Source organism: Misgurnus anguillicaudatus, chromosome 6 (assembly GCF_027580225.2).
Source record: "Misgurnus anguillicaudatus chromosome 6, ASM2758022v2, whole genome shotgun sequence".
Classification (NCBI taxonomy): Eukaryota; Metazoa; Chordata; class Actinopteri; order Cypriniformes; family Cobitidae; genus Misgurnus; species Misgurnus anguillicaudatus.
The window spans coordinates 20,425,949-20,451,915 of record NC_073342.2 but is presented as its reverse complement, the minus strand read 5'-3'; the positions used below and the strand labels follow the sequence as shown (position 1 = coordinate 20,451,915).

The 25,967-nt window shown below is 37.0% G+C and overlaps 1 protein-coding gene across 5 annotated transcripts in view; it reads right to left on the bottom strand.

The window, feature by feature from the left end:
* Positions 1-5,698: 5,698 nt before the first annotated feature.
* The window catches only part of gramd4b (GRAM domain containing 4b), a 35,139-nt gene continuing 14,870 nt past the window's right edge, over positions 5,699-25,967 (bottom strand). For 2 of the 5 annotated variants that reach the window (XM_055193068.2, XM_055193072.2), the window contains exons 4-20: positions 21,174-21,294; positions 20,826-20,884; positions 19,480-19,615; positions 18,516-18,541; positions 18,044-18,135; positions 16,809-16,900; positions 15,559-15,607; positions 15,385-15,456; positions 15,255-15,298; positions 13,628-13,737; positions 13,396-13,550; positions 13,215-13,232; positions 8,351-8,501; positions 8,173-8,266; positions 7,729-7,819; positions 7,582-7,650; positions 5,699-7,507 (exon numbers count right to left, since the gene is read on the bottom strand). In XM_055193068.2, the coding sequence (XP_055049043.2) occupies positions 7,391-7,507; positions 7,582-7,650; positions 7,729-7,819; positions 8,173-8,266; positions 8,351-8,501; positions 13,215-13,232; positions 13,396-13,550; positions 13,628-13,737; positions 15,255-15,298; positions 15,385-15,456; positions 15,559-15,607; positions 16,809-16,900; positions 18,044-18,135; positions 18,516-18,541; positions 19,480-19,615; positions 20,826-20,884; positions 21,174-21,294 (1,496 nt within the window). In that variant the 3' untranslated portion in view covers positions 5,699-7,390. The remainder of the gene's footprint in view (positions 7,508-7,581; positions 7,651-7,728; positions 7,820-8,172; positions 8,267-8,350; positions 8,502-13,214; positions 13,233-13,395; positions 13,551-13,627; positions 13,738-15,254; positions 15,299-15,384; positions 15,457-15,558; positions 15,608-16,808; positions 16,901-18,043; positions 18,136-18,515; positions 18,542-19,479; positions 19,616-20,825; positions 20,885-21,173; positions 21,295-25,967) is intronic. The other 3 variants (XM_055193069.2, XM_055193070.2, XM_055193071.2) reach the window with 3 other exon arrangements.

Below are 25,967 nucleotides of genomic sequence, written 5' to 3'. Positions count from 1 at the left end.
TAATAAACACTCCAGGCCAGGTGGTGGCGATAATCCACCTTTGCCAATTGCAAGAATACAAACAACGATCCCGGCGCGAAGTAATACCGTACCTCACAGCATATCTAATACAAGTCAATGGAGTCGGACAAGAACTACGATAAAACCTGTTGGAAAGCATCTTTTGCAGCGATTTTTGTGTGAGCATATCAGTGAACACCACGAAAATTTTTGGGGCAACCGCATACGTCGAAATTTCAGTCAAAACCGTTCTATTTCATCATAAACAATCTGAAAACAGGGCTTTAAGTGTAAAATACCGAACTTGTCCTTCAAAACCTTTATAGCAGTAATAATAATGCAGTAACTGTAATTTATTAGTGACAAGAGTATGCAGCAATCCGCACAGCAAACCAACACAAACCTCAGTTTTTAATAACTGTATGTATTAAAAATAATACTATATTGCATTTTTATTTTATTTCTTACAAATAAATGTAAACTGCTATAAAAATATATTTTCACGTTAAAGTGTCTTGTTTAAAACAATACCAAAATTAGGCTTCTAGACCAAAAAAATCCCAGAGTTATATTAATCTGAAGGTGTACATCACCTTTTCACCAACCCCCCCACTCAAAAATGGCTGCGCCAGTTAAAGGGTTAAATAGCCTAGTTATAAAATGTTGCAACCTTTTGGTGATGCATTGATGAACATAAATAATTAAAAACTTTGCGACATAAAATTCTTTCACAAACTCAAAGTCTTGCATTAGATGCATATACACTGCTTTGGTTGCTCAGACTTTAAATAGCTGCATGTGGTGCCCTCTAGTGAAACATGATACATTTATTTGTAACTGTTTCAAATTGTGATTCTCCAAAATGTAGAAGAGATGGCAAAGTCAGACCACATCTTCAAAGCTAAAAACTATATATTATAGTTTTGTGTAACCCATACTGTGATGGAGATATTAGAACTAAAATTTGTGGATACGCATTTGTCCCAGCAAGCAATATAGACCTTTTGCGAGTAGACGGCACAGTTACGTCACGGCAAGGTGCACACGCAATGTGGTGGAAGAAAAACAGTGGAAATGAATGAGACACGAGTGAAACGAACAATATAACTCACTAGAAACTGTTGAGTGTCAGAATAGTAATACCAAAAAAGATGGCCTTCATTTTTATAAAATAGCGTCATTGAAGACACCATTTGAAGATAATAGGTGTTTATGGTTGCAGTAAGCCCTTTAAAAGGACAGACTGGAGTGATGAAATCATTTAGAAATCTTTTAATAAAATAATTGGAGAAGATGTTGTGTTCTGTCGAAGTCTGTTCCCTCTACGTGTTTCTTATAGCGTTTTCATCACGTTATGTTTATAATTTATTTAGAAGGATTAAAGGTTTGAATGAGTTCATAATATCAATAATATCACCATTTATTCAATATTTTAAAATTTTTCCGTTTCTATTACTTCTTTTTACCTTATATCTTAGCCTATGTCTTCCTACTGTTTGCTATAAAATTATGATGTTTACATACTTAATAAATATATAAATATAACACATAGACATGATGTAAAGTGTATATACAGGCCTATACAAACTAATTTGTATGTAAACATAATAGTTTTAGAGCAAACACGTAGGCTATAAATACAAGGAAGAAATAATAAAAAACAGGAAAATAATGAAATATTAAATAAATGATATTATATAGAATACATTATATTATTGCTTTTATATGTACTTTAGCTATTCATACTGCAAAAATAATTGATTTACCAATAAAGAACAATACATGCACATATATCAGTAGCCAAGCCTTTTAAATTTTTATTTTATCTAAAAAATAAATGTAACGTGGTGCAAACGCTATAAGAAACATTACACTTAAAAGTAACATAGGGGGAATCAGACTTCGACAGAACACCGAAAAAATCCGTAAAAATCACAGTTTAATGATAAAACACTTCACACCGCTATTGCAGAACTGTCACTTTCTGCCACCAGTTGGGCTCCGCCCACAAAAAATGTCATCTCTGTTTGCAAACACGCAAAAGGTCTGTAGTCCGGCGATGAGTAACCCATTTCTAACCAAAATGCACTTGAGTTTGGTTATATGTAATTTTTACAGAAATAATGGTGAAGTGTGTGATATTAAATCAACAGTGATTACAAGGTGCTTGGTTTCTTTATTTTAGGGCTGTGGTTGGTTTAAAAAAACTCACTGAAACCCCAAATTTTGCCTCATTTAGCCTAGATTGCGATTGGACTGCTATTAGATGTCTTTCAAACGCAAAATTGTTTGCTGAGGTTGTTTAAAGGGGACATTTCACAAGACTTTTTTAAGAGGTCAAATAAATCTTTGGTGTCTCCAGAGTACGTATATAAAGTTTTAGCTCAAAGTGTCATATAGATAATTTACTATAACATGTTCAAATTGCCACTTTGTAGGTGTGAGCAAAAATAAATCGCAGTGCTGTGGTTGGAAAGTGCAGATTAAGGGGCGGTATTATCCCCTTCTGACATCACAAGGGGAGCCAAATTTCAATGACCCCTTTTTTCACATGTTTGCAGAGAATGGTTTACCAAAATTAAGTTACTGGGTTGATCTTTTTCACATTTCTTAGGTTAAAAGAAGCACTGGGGACCCAATTATACACTCTAAAAAAACAAACGGTTCTATATAGCACCAAAACTGTTGCTTTCAATCGTAACGATAGAAGAACCATTTAGTGCCATATAGCACCGGTGAAGAACCAGTGAAGCACCAGCGAAGAACCAGCGAAGCACCAGTGAAGCACCAGTGTAGAACCATAAAGGGGCCATATAGCACCACATATGGTTCTACATAGCACTATATGGTTCCACACAGGTGCTCCACTGGTGCTTCACTGGTTCTTCACTGGTGCTATATGGCACTAAAAATGGTTCTTCTATCGTTACGATCCAAAGCAACAGTTTTGGTGCTATATAGAACCTTTTTTTTTTTAGAGTGTAGAACTTAAACATAGAACAAGTCAGATTTTCTTTTTTTAATACTGTTTTGGCATCACCTCAGGTTGGGTGCAAGAGCAAATAAAGGTTACAAAGAAATCCATCAGACTTTATTTCTTCTCCAGTGAAGTCTAAGACAAGTACACCAGTGTAAATACAAACAACTTATGAACAAACAGTTTCCACATCAGATTTCTGAACAAATTCGAAAAGTGTCAGTTGTGAAGATTTTATAGGTGGTTGTTTTCTGCAAAGTTTATTTAAAACCAGTCGGCTGTACCAAAGTGCACGTACAGTAATTAAATGTAAAACATAAATCAACTTGAAACAGGGAAATACACTCGAAAAACAACTCACCCCCCTTCATGCTATAAGCAATGACTTCCAAAGAAGTTAAAGTTGGGCAAAAACAACAACAACGCAACTTAGATGCATGCTAAAAGAATGAAATGTTACAAAAATGTCTTCTGTTTTCAGCAAGGCAATGTTTAAATCCGCCATTTCCCAGCACCTCCAATGTGTATAACAGGTAAAAAGGCTAGTTTTCATTCCCCTAGTAACCCAGGGATCAAACTAGCTTTAGAAAATGGGATCAACATAATTCTTCGTAAACACAATTGTTTAGGGGCAGACGTTTTTGGCAAATTACAATCCTTAGCGGTAATTTTTTTCTACTGCATTCATTAATAAAATACATTTTTAGGATGTGAAAAGTAAAATAAGTATAACCACAATCATTTACCAGGGTGCACTACTGTATCATAAATGTATTCAGTGTTAATTCTAACCAAACTGTTTATTTAGTGGTTTTATATTTAGGAAGCCCAAAAGTGCTACTTAGTAAATTAGGAGCATACATGAAGTCCTGTTCGTACCCCAAAAAAAGCATATACTGACTCAAAACGTTTGGAAAAAAACGGATGGTTTGAAAGAAATTGGCAGAATAAGGCAGATGCGTCATAACAAGGCTTTGGAGCAGATTAAATAATCAAGAAAACTAATCTACAGTGCAATTCAGCACGATCTGAAATCCATGAACATTAGAAGATCAACGAGTTTGACAAAGTCAAAAACTTACAAAAGATAAAACTCATGACATACCAGTTAGTTGGAAAACTGCTCTCTCATCCCCTAAGTAAGAAAAGACCTGCTTTTAATCCTAAAGGAGCTAATGAGGTCTGCATAGTAAACATAAAAAACGTAAACCATGAAGCAATGTATTTAAAAGTACTGTACAATGTCAAAGATGCACAAAACTTTTGTTTTTTTGGTAACATTTTACAATAAGGTTGTATGTGTTAACATTAATTAATGCATTCGCTAACAATACATAAACTAAGATTATTAAATGCTGTTGAAGTTGATTTCTGCATTTACTAATGCATCTTTTAAATCAAAAGTTGTTACTGTTTATCATGAACAATTTGCTTTAACTAACATTAATAAAAAAGCTATTGCACAATGTTAACTAATGCATTTACTAATGTTAACAAATGCAACCTTATTGCAACGCGATACCGCCTCCCTAAGGTGAACTGATTTTATTACAGGGTGCAGGATTTGCAACATAAGTCGTTTCACTATTCCCCGGTTTCACAGACAATGCTTAGTTAGTGCTTATCCTACACATGCTTGTCTTAAACAGATCTTAAAATACACCAGTGCCATTGATTTGTCTCAAGATTCACACCAGTAATGTCTTTTTTAAGGCATGTTTATAAAAGATGCTTAAACATCTTAAGGCATAGTCCTGGCTTTAGCTAAGCCCTGTCTGTGAAACACATTTAAAGGGATAGTTCACCCAAAAATGTACTCATCCTTGAGTCGTTCCAAGCCTGTCTGCTGTACACAAAGGAAGATATTTTGAGTAATGTTTATAATCAAACCGTTATTAGGAACCATTGACTTACATAAGTATTTTGTTTTCCTACTATGGGAGTCAATGGTGCTTCTGTTTTCTGCTTGAATACAACAGAACAAAGGAATTTATACAGGTTTGGAACAACTTAAGGGTGAGTACATAATGTCAGTTTTCATTTTTGGGTAAACTATTCCTTTAATGAGGGGCTGAATACTTGTATCATATAGAGAACAAGGACATGACAAGAATAAAAAAATCAAATAAAAAATATTAAAGGGACACTCCACTTTAATAAAAAAAGCTAATTTTCCAGCTCCCCTAGAGTTAAACACCTGATTCTTACCGTTTTGGAATCCATTCAGCCGATCTCCGGGTCTGGCTGTACCACTTTTAGCATATCTTAGCATAATCCATTGAATCTGATTAGACCACTAGCATCGCGCCCAAAAATAACCAAAGAGCCTCGATATCTTTCTATTTAAAACTTGACTCTTCTGTAGTCACATCGTGCACTAAGACCAACAGAAAATCAAAAGTTGCACTTTTCTAGGCCGACATGGCTAGGACCATAATCTCATTCTGGCGCAATAATCAAGGACTTTTCTGCCGTAACATGGCTGCAGGAGGCGCAATGATATCACACAGCAGCCAAAAATAGTCCCCTTAGTAACTTTCAATAGCAGGGGACCATTTTCAGGCACTACAAAATATAATTGCGCCTGCTGCAGTCCTTGATTATTACGCCACAACGAGTACAGTTCCCAGCCATATCCGCCCAGAAAATCGCAACCTTCAACTCTCCATCAATCTACGCACACGATGTAACTACAGAAGAGTCAAGCCCCAAATAAGAAAAACATAGAAACTTCTTGGTTATTTTTAGCGCGATGTTAGGTCCAATCAGATTCAATGGACCGTGCTAAGCCATGCCAAAAGTGGCAGCGCCAGACCCGGAGATCATCTAAATGGACTCCAAAATGGCAAAAATCATAGACTGTAATAAAGGTGGACGTACTGTCCGTGACGTCACCCATACGTTTCTGAAAATCGTTTTGAAGCTTAAAGTAGGCGGTGCCTGCCGTCACCATCTTGGCCACGCGTCACAGCGCATCACTCGGGGATATCCAAAAATGGGTTAAGAGGCGGGACTTGGGTGAAGCTGAGGTGGCTGGTTGCTGAAACCACGCCCGCCTAGCTCGACTCTAGTGATGGCAGTGGCTGTTCAACCCTCACTCATGTGGCCACGCCCTTAATTATGCAGAACTTTAAGGCTTAATATAATTTAAACGGATGAGTTACAAAAAATTAGTCACGAAGGGCAAAATAAGCTATACAGACCAAAAACACTTTTTGTACCAGGCTGTAAACATTATTTTCTACTGTAAAAGTGGGCCATTTTAACATGAAGGTTTATGAGAATTGACTCCCTTTTGGAGCCTGCCTCTAGTGGCCATCGATGAATTGCAGTTTAAATCACTTCCGTATTGGCTTCATCAGAGAGATCGGAAGGTTGCCCCTCGATAAGAATCAAATGTTTAACTCTAGGGGAGCTGGAAAATGAGCATATCTTCCAAAACAGTGACGTGTCCTTTTAACATTACCAGTGAATCCCTGCTTAGTCTAAACAGTCTTCCACACTTTGTGCGCATTCATTTTATGTATAAGACCGGTGACATTTTTGTGCTTTATTTAAGAGAACATTCACCCAAAAACAACTGACTCATCCTCATGTCATCCCTGTATGACTTTCTTCCAATATCCAATTCAATATATCCAAACAAATTGATTCAAACAAGTGAACAACATAAGGGTAAGTCATTTCTGAGTGAACTATCCCTTTAAAATAGAAGTTGCTTATGTCATGATGCAACTAAAACAAATACTGAAAACAGAAATGTATATATACAATCAATAAAACTTAGCACGATAAAGGACAAATTTTACTTAATGTATCTTTACTGTGCTGAGTGTTACTGACCACCTACGTGTGGTACCATGAAGTATTGAGGTTAAGTCTCTCTTTCTTCCCTAAATCACATCTAAAAGCTCTCAACACCACTACAGTGAGTGCAGCGTTTCTTTGTGCAAGGCCAGCGGTGATGCAATTAAGCAAAAAAAAAACTGCACTAAGCTCCGAGACGACTGGTTACATGATCTGACTACACACGAATCGCACAGATCTCTCCATTAGAGCCCATTGAATCGTATCAAAGGAGTACCAGCTCCTTTCTAAAGTGGTATTTCGCTGTTATATAGTACACAGGACACAACAGGTACGACCACTAACCTTATAAAATATGATCCGTTCTGACAAACACTTGTGTAAGACTATAGTACGTCTGAGAGAATATATAAAACCCCTCCATTAATACTCACAATTTATCTAAAAGAGAATATGAAAAACTGAAGGTTCTCCATTGCAAGTCCATCTTTTCACTTGCATCCTGAAGATGTCAGAAAGACATCTATAGTCTCCGCGCTGGGGTTAGATAGTGCTACATCGACGTAAGGGTGATTTATAGACTACGTTATGTTATATGATCGTGTCCTACGTCTCTGGATTTGGGACTGTGGGAGCTGCTGTTGTATTCATGATCTTCACGTACTGAGTTTGGATGGCTTCGAAGGCCTCGTCCCGATGGATCATGGCACCGAACACGAGAGGCTGCAAAATAAACAGATTCACTTGGTTCAAGTAAAAGTCAAAAATTTGGATGTCTTTGTGGCCGATGATCGTACCTTTATAGTGGACGGTGTCGTAATGGAGATTCCCATTCCAGATCCAGGCAATACCGACAACACCTTGTACTGTTTAAAATAAAGCATCCCGTTAGAAACCGGTTCGTAACAAAACAAAAAAATAAATCAGGAAAGATTTGCTCAAACCTTCTGAAGGTCAGTGATGTCAAGGAGTTTGATGACTTTGTTTTTTTTGGATGAAGCAGCCCTGGAACTGGAGCTCTCGAAACATAAGTAACTGAAAACCACAAAACAATAATTTTAATAAGAAAAGTCGAGGGGCACTCTACAGCAGTGGTTCCCAAACTTTTTCAGCGTGCGGCCCCCCTTGTGTACGGTGCATTCCTTCGCGGCCCCCCAAAGTAAATTTGTGACAAACTCAACATTTTAATAAAAAAAAACATTAAATTATACAAAAAAGTAGTGCTTTTGGTTAGTAGCCTTATTTTTTTAGGTTTCATTGCATGGAATTCACGATAAATTAATGTATTTCATAAAATGTCATAAAACTGGGGGCCCCCTGGCACCATCTCGCGGCCCCCAGTTTGAAAACCACTGCTCTACAGTATATTTGCACTAGGAAATACATACTTCTCTGTTACATATAAAACACCATTGCGGATGTAGTCGGTCGGCATTTTTCTGTCTCTGTTGATCAAGCAACATCGCCATCCGTTTTCGCACACTGCAAATAAACAACGCAATTTATTTGTACTCAAAGTAATACGTTAAAAAAACGTTTTGTATGGATTGCAGTTTCTCCTCCCACCTGACAGGGGGCGCTCATTCTCAGACAAGTTGAAGACTTCATGAAATGGGCCTCTTTTTGTGTTGTATGTCCGTCCGCCCTCCTCCTCCCGACCGATTCCGCACGGCATTCCGGCTGCTTGACTACCGCGTGCTACCACCGGCTGGATCTGCTGAGAGTAACAAGTAAACCGGTTTGTGAGTAGTACAGGAAAGTAAACTTGCGGAACTGCAAGGCGCTTGCGTGTGCCTTTCAAGGATTAGTAATCTATCCTTTAAGTCCTCACCATACAAAGAATACAACTGATCCAAGATCAGCACTTCAAGAGTAACTAAACCCCAGGTCAGAAAAAGTGTGCAGACCCCAACGGAGATAGAGGGGACGAACTGAGCTCGTACCAAGTGAGATCGTAACAAGGGCGTGGGGAGCTTGAACCTGCTTATGTCACGTCATACCGCAACATCCAATTGGAAAATTCAACTGCAGTAGCCTCTGTTCAACCTGAAGAGGGCAGCACTCAGACGTTTTTACACCAGATATTGTAGCATTGAAACACTTTATACCCAAATGTCAAAAAAGTAACTCAAATGAATGAACCCCCATTCTTAGAGATCATTAACTAAAAAAAGTTGGTTTAGGGTTTAGTTACTCTTAAATAAACCAGTGCAGGCCAAGAAGCAGTGGTAACCAGGCTGCATGTGGGCTCTTATAAGTTCTCTGGATTGGAGGCCAAACAGTAGCAAGGGATGATCCAAGAGGGTGCTAAGGACTTGTGCAAGCTCAAAGCCAGCGTTAAGCAGCCTATTATTATAGTTTTTATAGTCGTGGCTGCATTATCCAGATGATTGTTAATAATTTTTTATATGGTTGGTGCAGAGTTGAACAGATGTTATCACTGAATGTTTATATTTGCAGAAACCCCTTTTCATGCACAGGGAACAGGGCTGGAAGATACAGCAAAAAATTTTAACATTTTATTGTTTTGAGAGCAGTATTAATATATTTTTACTACGATGTATTAATATAAAAAGCCACACGAACACTTGATGATTTAAAAAAATCAAAAAGCACATTTTTAGGTAAGCACCAGTCTTTAAGGGTCAGTTCACTCAAAAATGAAATTTGCAGTTAATATTTACCCTTGGGCCATATGTAGGGGATTTTCCCCCCATTTTTATCTGGAACTGTGCTGCTTGGTGATTTAAAAAAAAATAAAATACAACGCCACAGGTGCCAGTACTTTGACAGTCAAAAAAGCAGAAAAAAGTCACCTGTATCTTTAACCCTGTAAAGCCATTTGTATCATATTTGATACAAGAGTTTCTGAGACCTCTACGTCATCACCATGATCAATAATTTTTACTTAAAAACCTTTTGTATACAATCTGACACGTGTGTTGTGCCCTCTGATGGGTTATCTGCGAATTGCAAGAAGTAGGGGGCAAAAATTGCTGCCTTTTTGTAGTGACTAAAGTTTTTGGCAGAGAAATCTTATGCAATTTTGAGAAAGTCAGGGTCAGTATATTTTTTATATTGTTATATATATTTCAATATGGATGTTTACTGAATTTAAGCAACTTATAAATAATAATAATAACAACTAATATTTTGTGTCTTATTTTATAGGCAGTTTTAGCAGTAACAACATAAACAAGCGGCTTTCGTGGTCAACACCTAACTTCCGATAAACTCCACTACGAATAAATAACAACAAAGTACTTTAAACGTAGTTTATTTATATAACAAGTCAAATAAACAACACGTAGATTACCTAGGAAACCAAAACGCTTGTTATTCCAATGAGGTATTTGTTCAAGAGTTAAAGGAACAGTATGTAAGAATTGTATATCAATTAATCATAAAATGGTCCTGATATGTCACTAGACATTAAGAAATCATTTTCATTTCAAATACTTATATCACTGACAACAGTGGTCTGGCCAGGATATTGCCATTTAAAAATTGGAGTTACAGCCCTCAACTGATGTTTATGTTGTCATTTTGTGTAATGGCCACCAGTTGTGTGATTGCAGTACCAGTTTTAGCCACAAGTTTTTTGATTGCAATACCAGTTTTGCGAAACCGGAAGTTCGGACCAGGGGTGTATCTCGTCACCGCATGTGTGTCCGATTAAACAGTCTATAGTAAAATCATGTTGAAAATATGTCTATCAAATATCTATCAATTATGATACATGATTTTGTGTACAAAAAAATTAATAAAAAGGGACAACACAAGATGTGTTAAAGCAACACAAAGTGTGTTGTTCCAATAATAACACAGAGGTGTATCTAAACACAACATGTAATAAAAGTTAAATAAAAATAAAATAAAAGTTGCCCTGATTCTCCTAATTTATAATTTTCTAATATTTAAAAAATTAATAAGCAAACATAACTCGGTTTATGCATAACTAATGCAGTTTTATTTTCAAATGTAACTGTTTCCAAGTTTGTTGAGTCTCATGAGTCGTGATGCATGCTATACACATTCAAGTATGCATGTACATTCAAAAATTATTCACTTTAATTCTTGCATTTAATTTCAATTTACATTTTTGTAATGCACAAATAAAACAAAAAAAGTTACATTTGAGAAAATGTTTAATCAGAAATATGAACATCTGCGTCAATGACGTTTATCCTTTTTCCTTATTTCACGTGGCATGATGGCAAATATATAAAACGATAAATATAACGTTAATTATAACAAAAACTATATTAGCGTTTACATTATAACGATAACTTTATGCTCGCGCAAATACTTGCCTTTAATGACACTAACTTTTATTGGATATTTCTTGTTATAAAAACTTTTGCAATTGTTTACATGTCACTGAATATGTAAATATGCTGTTGTTGTTGCATTTACACAGCGGGTAACCAGCAGATGTCCTCAACACGCTGCGTTTCGTGTAAGTCTAAACAGTGAATCCAGTTTGTGTAATCTAAGTTAATATCTTACATTTTGGCATAGCCAGTGTGGTAGGAAAAAAGCATTACGTAGTGAATTTCACAGCAACTGCATCAGCGCTAGATACCCGAGGTAATTTTATGTTACAGATAGTGCTCGAATTGAATCAAGTCTTATGGGGGTCCCCATCATGACATAGCAGCAAACCCAAAATGGCAACACATTACTACCTTTGAAAGCAAATGTATGATTTATGTAACATCGATACAAGGAAAAACAATCCAAAATTTACAGACTTAAACTAGATCAGAATTTACCTTCATAACAAACCCCCCCAAGCATTATCTTTAATAAAAAATTTAAAAAATATCTGAGGGAACCCCCCAAAGTATAATTTTGACTTCTTATAGGGGGTCCCTAATGCCTTATGGGGGGTTCTGGATCCCCCCAGCCCCCGCCCCTCAATTCGAGCACTGGTTACAGACCTCTGCACTGAGCTTTTCAACTGATTTGATTGACTGTCAATGGTTTATCGTTCATCAGGTGGGGAAAAAAATCGCTCAGAAAGTGATCCCAATGATATCGTTCGTTGTATCCTTATCGTTATAGTAATGGTGTGAACTCCGCTTTTGTCTTAAATAGAAAACGATTTTCAAAACTATATTTTTTATAGTTAGCGTTACAATGTGAACGGCCCTTTAGAGTGTACATTTGATATTTAAATGTATATATTTATTTGATTTTTATTTATGCTAAATTCTTGCTAAATGTTTGAATATTGAAAGCAATTTTTGAGTAAACTATTCTTGTAATTCAAAACCAAAAAAGGATTGCAGAAATATCTCCATAAAATGGTTTTTGAAAAAATGAGATCAAACAGCTAATTTTAATATTTGAGTAAACTATCCCTGTAATGCAAAACAAAGGAAAAGTCCATAAAAGTGTTTTTTTGAAAAAACAACAACTTTGAATTAACAGCAAATTTAAATTTATGAGTGAACTATACCTGTGATGCAAAACAAGAAAGGAGAAATTTCTCCATAAAATGTTTTTGAAATTATAATTTTTTTTACGCAAGAAAATGAAGATTTCAAAACTATATATTTATGGTTTCAATTAAGTGTATATTGGCACCAAAGCCATTACAAACAACTATTTGATATCGTCCAGCCCTAGTGAAGAGTAAATCTGCAAATAAAACATCTACAAAACATTGCTGAATGTGTTCAGGATAACAATTGACTAAAATCTAGCCTATAAGCCCACCACCCAAAATACAACGAAATAAAACACCTGAATCCTATAGTCACACATGTGCACTCTTATATGTAATAAAAATCACATTATAATAATTTCTGATCACCACTCTCCGTTTCTTAAGAGGAAATATGATTATTTCTAAAATAAAGTTTATTGTGCAAAGTAAAACATACAGTGTTAGCAACACCAGAAAAGCCAAGCTCGAGTTTCCACCTACATAAAACACTTATGTAAGCATGAGAAAAATATCACCACATAGATTTGGGAAAGCACAGTATGACTACGAAAATATGATTGTTTATGAACAAATGTCTCCATACTGTGTCATTGTTGCAAACATATGTGTAAGCTTGGCTGCTCTGATGTGTTTGCCTTACTGTATTTGGCCTACTATACTATACATTACTACTGCATATACCAAAAATCTCAGATATAAACCCTGCATTTCACACGCACTCACACACAGAGGATATCTACAGTATCACCCTGTCTGTTGAAGATGGATCAAAAACATCTTTGTACTTCTGTTCACATGCAAAATGTTTTAGTGAGCAATTTATAATCTTGTTTTTGGTCCAACTGCCAACAGACTTTCTAATGCTTTATCCCAACAACACACACACACACACATATACACGCACATATGCAGGACCAGCCATTAGTGGCAAACACAGGCACGGTTGTCAAACCAAACGCCACGCTAGGTCCCTACCTTTTCGAACCCAGACAGCTGAGAGAGGAAACATAACAGAATAAAACATGTGACACAAATCCTGTCACTTATCAAACGAAAGAGGAAGCCATTAATTGTGATGTCACAAGTTCCTCTTCGTAAAGGAAAGAGTTAATCATATATATATATATATGAGGTCATGTGCGTACACTTCACTCACCCGTCTGTTCAGAGTGGCGTGGTTTCGCTCTTTTAGCTGTGGGTCGGTCGGTAAACTGGTCCATACTATGTAGGGGGTGTCGTATTTGTCTCTTAATTTAGGGCAGCTTTTGAAGATGAAATCGATGATGAAGAATTTGATCCCAGCATAGATACCTAACAATGATGTAGGGAACATGCATTTTAAGATTCACATACGGGCTGTAATCATATTAATATACTGAAAGTCTTACCCATCATAAAGCCCAAGAGTTTGTACGGCAGGAAACAGGAAGCGATGAAGGCCACCCACAAACCAACATAGAGTTTCTGAGTGATTTCGGGCTGCACCCACATGAACAGGCTGAAACACAAACACAATGCAGTGCTACTAAAATGCAGGGTTTATGATTCGTGCTTTTGAATATTTTTACACCGAATATCCTCCGATTTTCGACTAAAAACTATGCATGAATGCAATAAAGTCACTGTTGTTTATAGACAATGAAATACATTCTTTATGGATTTATTAAAGTTATAATTATATTTATTAAGCAATTATTATAATTCCCATGGTGGTAATTTAAAAAGTGACATTACTGGGAAATCATTATTTATACTAAAAAGACCCCCTATAATCAACAAAGCCATCTACAGTTTAATTTTAAGTATCAGTACATTGACATATACACTCACCTAAAGGATTATTAGGAACACCATACTAATACTGTGTTTGACCCCCTTTCGCCTTCAGATCTGCCTTAATTCTACGTGGCATTAATTCAACAAGGTGCTGAAAGCATTCTTTAGAAAATGTTGGCCCATATTGACAGGATAGCATCTTGCAGTTGATAAAGATTTGTGGGATGCACATCCAGGGCACAAAGCTCCCATTCCACCACATCCCAAAGATGCTCTATTGGGTTGAGATCTGGTGACTGTGGGGGCCATTTTAGTACAGTGAACTCATTGTCATGTTCAAGAAACCAATTTGAAATTATTTGAGCTTTGTGACATGGTGCATTATCCTGCTGAAAGTAGCCATCAGAGGATGAGTACATGGTGGTCATAAAGAGATGGACATGGTCAGAAACAATGCTCAGGTAGGCTGTGGCATTTAAACGATGACCAATTGGCACTAAAGTGGTAACAAGGCATGATGGATCCATGTTCTGATTCTGTTTACGCCAAATTCTGACTCTACTATCTGAATGTCTCAACAGAAATCGAGACTCATCAGACCAGGCAACATTTTTCCAGTCTTCAACGGTCCAATTTTGGTGAGCTTGTGCAAATTGTATCCTCTTTTTACTATTAGTAGTGGAGATGAGTGGTACCCGGTTGGGTCTTCTGCTGTTGTAGCCCATCCGCCTCAAGGTTGTGCGTGTTGTGGCTTCACAAATGCTTTGCTGCATACCTCGGTTGTAACGAGTGGTTATTTCAATCAAAATTGCTCTTCTATCAGCTTGAATCAGTCGGCCCATTATCCTCTGACCTCTAGAATCAACAAGGCATTTTCGCCCACAGGACTGTCGCATACTGGATGTTTTTCCCTTTTCACACCATTCTTTGTAAATCCTAGAAATGGTTGTGCGTGAAAATCCCAGTAACTGAGCAGATTGTGAAATACTCAGACCAACAACCATGCCACGCTCAAAATTGCTTAAATCACCTTTCTTTCCCATTCTGACATTCAGTTTGGAGTTTAGAAGATTGGTCCCCCCTGACACCCCTAAATGCATTGAAGCAACTGCCATGTGATTGGTTGATTAGATAATTGCATTAATGAGAAATTGAACAGGTGTATTCCTAATAATCCTTTAGGTGAGTGTATATACACTGCAGAAAAGCTAGTTTACATATTTCTAATGATATACTCACTTTTTGATCTTCTCAAAAACGTCAGACATCTTTCCAAACAGATTCTGTGAAACACACACACGTCGTATTAATGTTATGTTTGTTTGCATTATGCTTGTACAACAGGTACACCACGTTTAATCAAACTCACCTGTGCTTTCTGTGCAACATCCAGAACCAACTGAAACTTCTCTGAGACTGTGAGATCTTCCTTTGGAGGTTCCTTAAAACAAAAAAGGTGAAATAATGGAAATCATTTGATGTCATGTCAAATAATGTTCAAACTGTGCAAATATTGCTGTCAATTATTTAAAACAATACTTACCACTGGTTCTGAGACCTCAGGCACGATACTCCATTGTATTCTCCAACCTCTGAAAGACACCAAAGGGTTAAGTATGTACAATATAATTCAGAGCTAGTTAATATCGTAAAGTACAGAACATTCAGCATAGTCTCTAACCACTGAGTATAAAGTCTTATTTAAAAATGATAAAATCATATATTTATGTTATAATCATTATGTGTTGTGCATGCATACATCCTGTTATGTGCGTGTGTGTTCTTTCTAGGTCATTAGGTGAATCTGCTGTTGGGGGGGTGTACAACAAAGCATTTAAATGTGGCTGAACATGCCAGGCAGACGCAGACTGTGGGCTTAATAATTATTATGGATACACCGATATATCGGCCTATAATCAGTATCGGCATATAAAAGCAAAATTTCCACTATCGATTGTATAAAAACAGCCTATGATCAGGGCAGATTATATTCTTGCAATCAAATGAGGTGAAAACATATTTTGAAACAACGATGCACAGATATTAAATATTTCCCGATTATTTCAACTGATATCTGCCGATAACGATAGTTTGGTGGTTATATTAAAGGGATAGATCACCCAAAAATGAAAATTCGGTCATCATTTGCTCACTCTGATGTTGTTACAAACCCGCATAAATTTCTTTGTTCTGATGAACACAAAGAAGATATTTTGAAAAATAAATGGGTTTGTGGACCCTATTTATTTCCATAGTATTCTTTTTTCCTACTATGGAAGTGAATGAGGTTCATGAACCGTTTGGTTACAATAAAGCAAATATCTTGCTTTGTGTTTATCAGAACAAAGAAATTTATGTGGGTTTGTAACAACATGAGAGTGAGCAAATGATGACAGAATTTTCATCTTTGGTTGAACTATCCCTTAAACTTTAACAAAATTCTGAAGATAAAATTTCCTTAATGTTAGTCATTCATATAATGACCATTAAAATTCATTGCATTTTCCTGTTCTCTTTTGATTGGCAGGATATATTGGCCATGACTACCAGCTGTTTTTAAACTATTGGACAAATCACCCAGCAGCGTACCGATTATTGGCCGATATATCGGTGCATTTCTATTATAAAGCAAAACTATCGGTTAACATTAGTATCGGTAGATGTAATTCCAAGTAATCGAATATCGGCACAAAATTTTTGCATTGGTGTATCCTTAAAAATGAATTGCATTTTTATTAATGTAGCACAAGTAGCAGTGTGAATTGAAAAAGTAATAGGTCATGTAGGACATACTTTGCAATGAGGTAATTCAAGGACAATCGCAGAATGGCTAAAAATAGAAACATGGGGATAACCCAGCCATGCCAGGCAGCATTCATATAGATCTGTGGAAAAGATGGAAAAATAGCATGGTCATTTTCAGGCCATATTAAATCATTCTCACCATATAGAAATAAACTGTGGCATGAATTATCTGTAAATACAATCAACTGTAATACTTTTAATGAATTTCTTAATAGGTGATACAGATTCAATTTTGATGATATCATTTGTGCTGGTTATCCAGATAATGTTTAAAGTAAAATATGACTGTTTTTCAATATTTTACTATGTTTTTACCTCAACTTAGACAAATTAAAACATTCCTATCTCTTTTAGATACATGTACTTTTAATCTTTGTACAGCGCCTCGTGAATGTGTTAGCATTTAGCCTAGCCCCATTCATTCCTATTCCTCCAAACAGGGATGAATTTAGAAGCCACCAAACACTTCCATGTTCTCCCTATTTAAAGGCTGTTACATATAGTTACATGAGTAAGTATGGTGGCACAAAATAAAACTTTTGTTTGGAGCCATAGGAATAAATGGGGCTAGGCTAAATGCTAACACCTTCAAGAAGCGCTGTACAAAGATTAAAAGTGCACGCAAAGAAAAAAGATAGGAATGTTTTAATTCATCTAAGTTGAGGTAAAAAACATAGTAAAATATTGAAAAAGGTGGTGTTTTCCTTTAACTGCTTGTTATTAAAGGTAAAGTGTTTTACTGGGTCAACATTTGGCAAAAATAAAGTTGGGATTAAACATGAAAATTTGCCTATATATGTCTTACAGACCATTTTGAAAGATGTAAACAACACTGGTCCAGAAGCACTTCCTGTTGTTTTTAAGCTTTTTAGTTCACATTTATTTTACATTTTGATTCAGTTCAATTTTCTGTTAATAATTAATATTTTGTTCAGTGTAAAAACACTGACACAGGAAGTGCTTCTGGACCAGTGTTGTTAACATCTTGCAAAATGGTCTATAGTTGTGCCTACATATTTGATTAGACTGACAGAACAAGAAATGAAACACTTTACCTTTAAGAAGAGGTGTGGCTTTTTAATATTTGGCCACATACTGTACAAACAATGAGCTTGGAAACATTTTAATTTGCATTAACGGTGTAAAACAAATTTTGGACTGCCTGCCAAGACAAATACAGTAAACCATTACAAATAATGTTTAAAGGGTTTTTGTGGGCTCACAATAAAGGCGATGGCTGACGTGTATACAGAATGCCAACTGGATAAAGCAGAAAGGTTCCTCATGAAGTTAGTTACAGGTTTAGCACCCCGTTCTGAAAACACACAAACACACATGCAATACACAGAACTGAAACACAATCTGTGAGATTAAAGATAAGTGGGAGTTAAAATGTGAAATAAAAAGTCTTAAAGGGACAGGTCACCCAAAAATTAAGTCTCATCATTTACTCACCTTTATGTTTTTCCAAACCCACATGATTCACTTTCTACCATAAACACAAGGTATCAGCCACACAATAAAAGTGAATGGTGACTAAAAATGTCTGTCACTAATATTTTAAAATTACAAAGTGTTATTTTTGGTATTTCACAGAGGGTTTGGAAAGACACTGGGGTGAGTAAATGAACTATCCCTTTAAGTTTAAGTTTGTGTTATTACGTAAAGGTTTGACTGCAGTAAGAAAACACTCACTGAGTCGTCTCATATTTTCAGTTAATCTGCAAAGAGGAGAAAAAATGAATTATTTAATGAGATCTGCCAGGAAGGTGAAATTATAAAGCCAGAAATAGCATGAAAATTAAAAGGACACTCCGCCTCTTTGAAAATATGCTCATTTTCCAGATCCCCTAGAGCCAAACATTTGATTTTTACCCTTTTGGAATCCATTTAGCTGATCTTCAAGTCTGGTGCTACCACTTTTAGCATAGCTTAGCACAATACATTGAATTTGATTAGACCATTAGCATTGCGCTAAAAATAACCAAAGAGTTTGGAAATTTTACTATTTAAAACTTGAATCTTCTGATATTATGCACTGCCCGAAAATAGTCCCCTACAATTAAAAGTTACTATGGGGACTATTTTCGGCTGCTGCGTAATATCATTGCGCCTCCTGCAGCCATGTTACAGCAGCAAAGTCCTTGATTATTACGCCAGAATGAGAGTATAGTCCTAGCCATATCTGCCTAGAAAGTTGCAACTTAAAATTTTCCGTCGGTCTTAGTACACGATGTAACTACAGAAGAGACAAGTTATAAATAGGAAAAATAACCAAATTCTTTGGTTATTTTTTAGCGCGACGCTAATGGTCTAATCAGATTCAATGGATTATGCTAAGCTATGCTAAAAGTGGTAGCGCCAGACCCAGAGATCGGCCGAATGGACTCCAAAATGACAAAAATCAAACGCTCAACTCCAGAGGAGCTGGAAAACAAGTACACTTTCAAAAAAAGTGGAGTGTCCCTTTAAGAACTGTAAAGCAGGCATATGCACAAGTAGCCTATGCACACTAAAAAAATCTATGTACTGTATGCCTAATCCTAAAATGTTTTTTCATGACATTAATAGTTTCAGAGACATTGCTACTCAGTAAATAATGATAATCAACAAAAACAAAGCCATGAAGTAGCAAAGAGACTTTTTTTGGCCTGTTCACCTTTTAGCACTTAATGGTTCTTCAGTCTCGACCGTGCTCTCTTCAGGCTGAAAGCGGAAATCTTCGATATAAACCCCAAAGCGTTCATAAAGCCATTTCCACAACTGAGAGCGTAGGGTCTCTTTCTGTTTTTCACCTGTTAGTTAAAAAATATTAATAAATAGTTACATTTTGGTATTGTGTATATTATACATGCCCATACACATACAATTGTATTAAAAATGTGTGATATTATTAACATCATAAATGGTGGTTAAAAACAATAAATTGTAATAGAAAATGAAATCTCTCCTTATTAATGAAAGAGATTGTTGAACAGAAAATCAGGCAAGCAGCTGAAGGATAAACTGGAATCATGTGCACCTCGACTGATTTTCGGAGCAGCTGATGGAGAAAATATGTTTGTGTGCGTGTCACAATCCCTCAGCATGCTTCAATGCACATACACAATACATTCGATTCTTTTCATCCAAGAAGCACACAGCAGATTTCAATGGAAGGTTTGGGACTCATATTTCATGTTGCCTTATACTTTAATACCAAACAAATGGTTAGTAACCTATTATTGGTTATTTCTTATCGAAGTTGTGGCTTCCAGCAAAATAGATCAAAGACACACATGACTCATCTTGCACTACACATGTCTATCCAATCAAATGCTCCATTAAAGGGCACCTAAGCAAAATCCACTTTTACAAGGTGTTTGGACATAATGTGTGTTGGCAGTGTATGAACACAAGCACCCTACGATGAAAAAAATCCACTCGCTCCTTGTTTTTTAATTCAGATTAAACCAAAGCAGTCTTATCATTAGACATGCCATTTTGATTCTCTTATCAATGTGAGGTCACATTTTTTTAACTGAAAGCGCTCAGTGTCTGTTTGTAAGGAAGTGAAGAGGTGTAACTCATTTGCATTTAAAGGTACAGACATTAAATTGGGCTCCTGCCCAAATAGGGGCATTTTCGACATGCTATAATAAATTATCTGTGGGGTATTTTGAGCCGAAACTTCACTGACACATTCTGGGCACACCTGAGACTTATATTACATCTCGTGAAAAAGCCATAATTAGGTGCCCTTTAAATGAGAATTGTCATATTAATAACACAACCTGCCTGCAACTGGAAATAGCAAGCAGAAAATCCTAGCTATGTTCATTTTTGTGATATACAGTAACTAAAGCCTATTGTTTAATCACTGTTCTGTCAAAACTACCTATTTCAATAAGAAATAGGAAAACTATGCTCGAGCAATATCACAGGTTCTTTATAACATCAACAGGAAACACTGAATATGGTGACCTTTAAAGTAGCTGCTGATTTTGTAATAAAGAGAAGCTTTACCTGTTCCATTGACAGTAGTAACTTGTGGCTTTGAAGGTGGAGGGGGTGAGTCTTCTAGTCTGTACCAACAACACACATACCAAAATTAGTTTTTTTTACCACAGGCACCCAAGAGCAAAAAAAAAACTCCAAGGAAAAAACTGTGGATCAGTTTAATTAAACAACACTACAGAAATACACTTTAACTGCACAATATTGGTAACATTGCCCCCAAAAGACAATTTGTTCAAGTCCAACAGTGATCATCTTTATTCAATGCATATAGCATGTGTCTGTGTCTTGCAATGATATGAGAAATCATTAATGTCACAAAATATGTCAGTTTCTTGACTGAATATCACCTCATACCTTGATCTGAGAATGTCATTCATCTTTTGCTCAAGATCGACTCTTTTCGACTTCTCTTTCTCAAGCTCTTGCTTTAGCATCTCGACGTTTGTCTCTTCTCGAAGCTTCCGGAGCTCCTCCTCTGTGCACATGAAACAGAAAATAAATTAAATTTTACTGCATGACTGAAGAATTAAGGAGATTGTTGATGACATTAAAAACCCCCACAACAATCAGGAATGATATACACTGTAAAAAATTGCAGCCAAGTTAATCAACTTGGTTATGCAAGTCAATTCAACCTACATTTTTAAGTTTTGACTTGTAATAAGTTAAACAAGTTTAACGTAATTTGTCAAGTTAAAGTAACATAAAAATATATGTTGATTGGATATCATTTTAAATTTTTTTTATCAAGCTTTACATTTCCTGGTCCACGAAAACATCTCTCTAGGGATATATCAATATTTGTACATTTTGTGTCAAAATCTACCAACACCGTAGTCAAAAGATATCTGACACTTTTACTTAAAACAAAATTTTACATTAATTTACCCCTTCATTTCAAAACGCCACAGGACAAACATGTAGCCTGAGACAACGTAGGAACGAAACCGCTCTGTAAACAGTTTGTCCATTTAGGGCCATTGTAGAAACATAACGGCAAGTTGATGATAAAGTGTAAAAAAGCAGAGGACACCAAACCGCGCCGCCTCGCGGAAGACACGAAACCGGAACGTCTCGCGGAAGACACTAAACCGAGTTGTCTCACGGTATACACCAAATCGCACCGTCTTGCAGAAGACACCGAACCGCGCTGTCTTTTGGAAAGAAACCAAACCGCACCGTCTCGCAGAAGACACCATACCGCGGCGTCTCGCAGAACACACTAAACTGAGCCGTCTGGCAGAAGACACCAACCCAAGTTGTCTCGCAAAATACACCAAACCGAGTCATCTTGCAAAAGACACTAAACCGAGTTGTTTTGCAGAAGACATCAGACTGCGCCGTCTCACAGAAGACACTAAACTGAGCTGTCTCTTGGAAAGAAACCAAGCCATGCATTCTGGCAGAAGACACCATACCACGCCATCTCGCAAAAGACAAAAAACCGAGCCGTCTGGCAGAAGACACCAACCCGAGTCGTCTTGCAAAAGACACCAAACCAAGTTGTCTCACGGTAGACACCAAATCGTGCTGTCTTACAGAAGACACCGAACCGCGCTGTCTTTTGGAAAGAAACAAAACCGCACCATCTCGCAGAAGACACCAAACGACACCGTCTCGCAGAAGACACCATACCGCGGCGTCTCACAGAACACACTAAACTGAGCCGTCTGGCAGAACACACCAACTGTCTCTTGGAAAGAAACCAAGCCATGCATTCTGGCAGAAGACACCATACCACGCCATCTCGCAAAAGACAATAAACCGAGCCGTCTGGCAAAAGACAATAAACCGAGCCGTCTGGCAGAAGACACCAAACCGCGCCATCTAGCAGAAGACACTTAACTGAGACGTCTGGCAGAAGACACTTAACTGAGACGTCTGGCAGAAGACATCAAACGGAGTCGTCTCGCAGAAGACATCAAACGGAGTCGTCTCGCAGAAGACATCAAACGGAGTCGTCTCGCAGAAGACATCAAACGGAGTCGTCTCGCAGAAGACACCAAACCGAGTCGTCTCGCGGAAGACACCAAACCGAGTCGTCTTGAAGAAGACACCAAACCGAGTCGTCTTAAAGAAGACACCAAACCGAGTCGTCTTGCAAAAGACACCAAACCGAGTTGTTTTGCAGAAGACATCAGACTGCGCTGTCTCACAGAAGACACTAAACTGAGCCGTCTGGCAAAAGACACCAAACCGAGTCGTCTCGCAGAAGACAACAAACCGAGTCGTCTCGCAGAAGACAATAAACCGAGCCGTCTGGCAGAAGACAATAAACCGAGCCGTCTGGCAGAAGACAATAAACCGAGCCGTCTGGCAGAAAACACCAAACCGCGCCATCTCGCAGAAGACACTTAACTGAGCCGTCTGGCGGAAAACACCAAACCGAGTCGTCTCGCAGAAGACACCAAACCAAGTCGTCTCGTAGAAGACACCAAACCGAGTTGTTTTGCAGAAGACACCAGATTGCGCCGTCTCACAGAAGACACTAAACTGAGCTGTCTCTTGGAAAGAAACCAAGCCATGCATTCTTGCAGAAGACACCATACCACGCCATATTGCAGAAGACACCAAACAGCGTCATCTCGCAGAAGACACTAAACTGAGCCGTCTGGCAGAAGACAACAAACTGCACCATCTCACAGAAGTGAGTCTCGCAGAAAACACCAAACTGAGCCGTCTGGCAGAAGACACCAAACCGAGTTGTTTTGCAGAAGACACCAAACCGAGTCATCTGGCAGAAGACACCAAACCACGCCATCTCATAGAAGAAACTAAATTAAGAACTCTCGTACAGAAGGACTGGATGTTCAGCAAAGGAACAAATGTAGGACACGAGGCACAGAGAACTTTCTGACTCTCAAACCAGACACACATGTAGCTCCTCACACACTGCTTTCAGAGACAATCCGCCGTTTATGTTGTAAAAGGAAAATAATATTCTTACAGTTTTAACACACCCCTAGAAAGCATACCGTGTTTGCATAAAACATTTTGCCTCTGTACTCTCATACAGTACAACAATACACCATTCATGTTTTTCCACCTGCCTTCTGTTCCACACAAAATGTGCCTCAAGGTTACCCTGGAACACAAGCCCATCTTCATCTATAATTCATCAGATCCTGCGCCTCCCACAGTGGCGCTACAGTTGTGATGAAGACCTCCCCGCTGCAGACTCAAGGGCAGGTGTGATAAAGAGGAGGCGTGAATCAAGATGATCAGTGCAGACCCCAGAGACCATTACATCACACCGAACAAGAGGGACTGTATGAGGTGCTTCACAATGTTAAAAGCACAAAGTGATATTAATATTTATAGCCTAATTTAATCTTCTATCCCATGATGCTATTCTTCACCTTTTGGCCAGGTCAGAATGTCAAGCATATCAGAGATTAGCTTGAAAATTAAAATCTTTGTAGTCTTTATTGCATTATTCATCAGAAAAATAAATCTCCTATTACAGGTCAGGTGAACTTTAGCTTTACATGAATAATACTTTTGGAAATCTGAGCATTTTGCAAGTTTGCTGGGTCTAGATTTGTGTTGTTTTATGCACCTTAGTAAACAGTAGCGAGTAGATTAACCTTTGCAATGCCAGTTGTGTCTAAGAACAAGATATAGCATTTTTGTCTCATGGTAAAATGAGACACTATAGACTCGAGTGCTACTATATTCCTACGGTTAACTAACTGTAAACCAAGAACCCTTAAGTCAACCATGTTAACCGTCAAACAAGTGTGTCTGTCCAACAAAGCATCATTAAAGAGTCACTAGTCACAATGAACCCTGCTAAATAAAATCAATAGAAACAATCCCAGAAATTCTATTGGATTGAATAGGAATTTTATTGGCTGAATGAAAACTATAATGGTCTCTGTACTAGGTCTCTATTGGTATGTGTTGGGTTCTACTGGTGGGACCATTAAATCCTACTGGAATATGTCCCAAAAACACAATGCAAAAAGTAAGTTTGTACTGACTTTAATTAGCGTTGCATTACAATATTATTATACACAGTACACAAACATACATGATGTAAACAAAAACTTTTATTCTGCAAACGATTAGTTGCAAATTAGTTTTAATGGTTCCTAATGATAGTTTAATGGAAACCTATAGAATGTCTGTAGTGGTTTCTATGTTTTTTCAGCAGGGTCTACTTTATCCCTCAGGTAAAGTGTGTAATTTCTTACCAATAACTTGAAAATCAGGATTTTGGGAAAAAGCATTTTGTTTTGTTCCTTATTATGTAAAGTAAACATAAATAATTGCTTATAAAATACTCAAGAATATTACTTACTAGTAATGCAAACATTTTCTAAGCACTTATAATATGCAGATAATCTCTAAGCAACATTATGGCTTGATGGCGATATATTTGTTGTGGTTATCAGATAAGAAAAGTGCTGTCAGGCTGTCCATTCTAAGTGACTGGAGAACGTGCTAATGCGGAAAGTAAGAAAGAAAAGATGGCAACTAATGGTCCATCAGCATTAAATGTCTTTGCCAAGCAGAAGATCAACACAATCATAGAGGCTAAAATCATGTTTATCATAACCATTTTATGTAATTGTAGTTGCTTTTATCTATACAGAAATTCTCCATTGGAAACTTTCAACCAAAATGCTGGGTTGTTTTAACTCACTATTGGGTCAAATATAAACATTTTCAGGCATTTTTTAGGGTATAAAGCATTTTTTAGAGTTTTTGAACCTTGTTTTTGTAAATGTTATACAGTAGTTTGCTGTAGTATTTCCTGGAGTTTATTAATTTACTATAGACGGTTTCAGCAGTGACAACATAAACAAGCTTCTTTCGTGGTCAACACGTAACTTCCGGTAAACTCCGCTAAGAATCAATAACAACAAAGTCCTTTTAAAGTAGTTTATTTATATAACAAGCAAAATAAACAACACATAGATTACCAAGGAAACACTATGAGTTTGAGTTGTTATTTTCAACGAGGTATTTGTTCACGAGTTCAGTTTAGCAACTAGTCAGACCATTAAAAAAACTGAAAGTTCTTCCCAGACGCGTATTGCGTCACATGAAACCGTCTATATGTAATACTAATGAATACTATAGTATGCTACAGTATAATTACTACAATAAGCTATAAAATATTACAATTTACTACAGTAAATA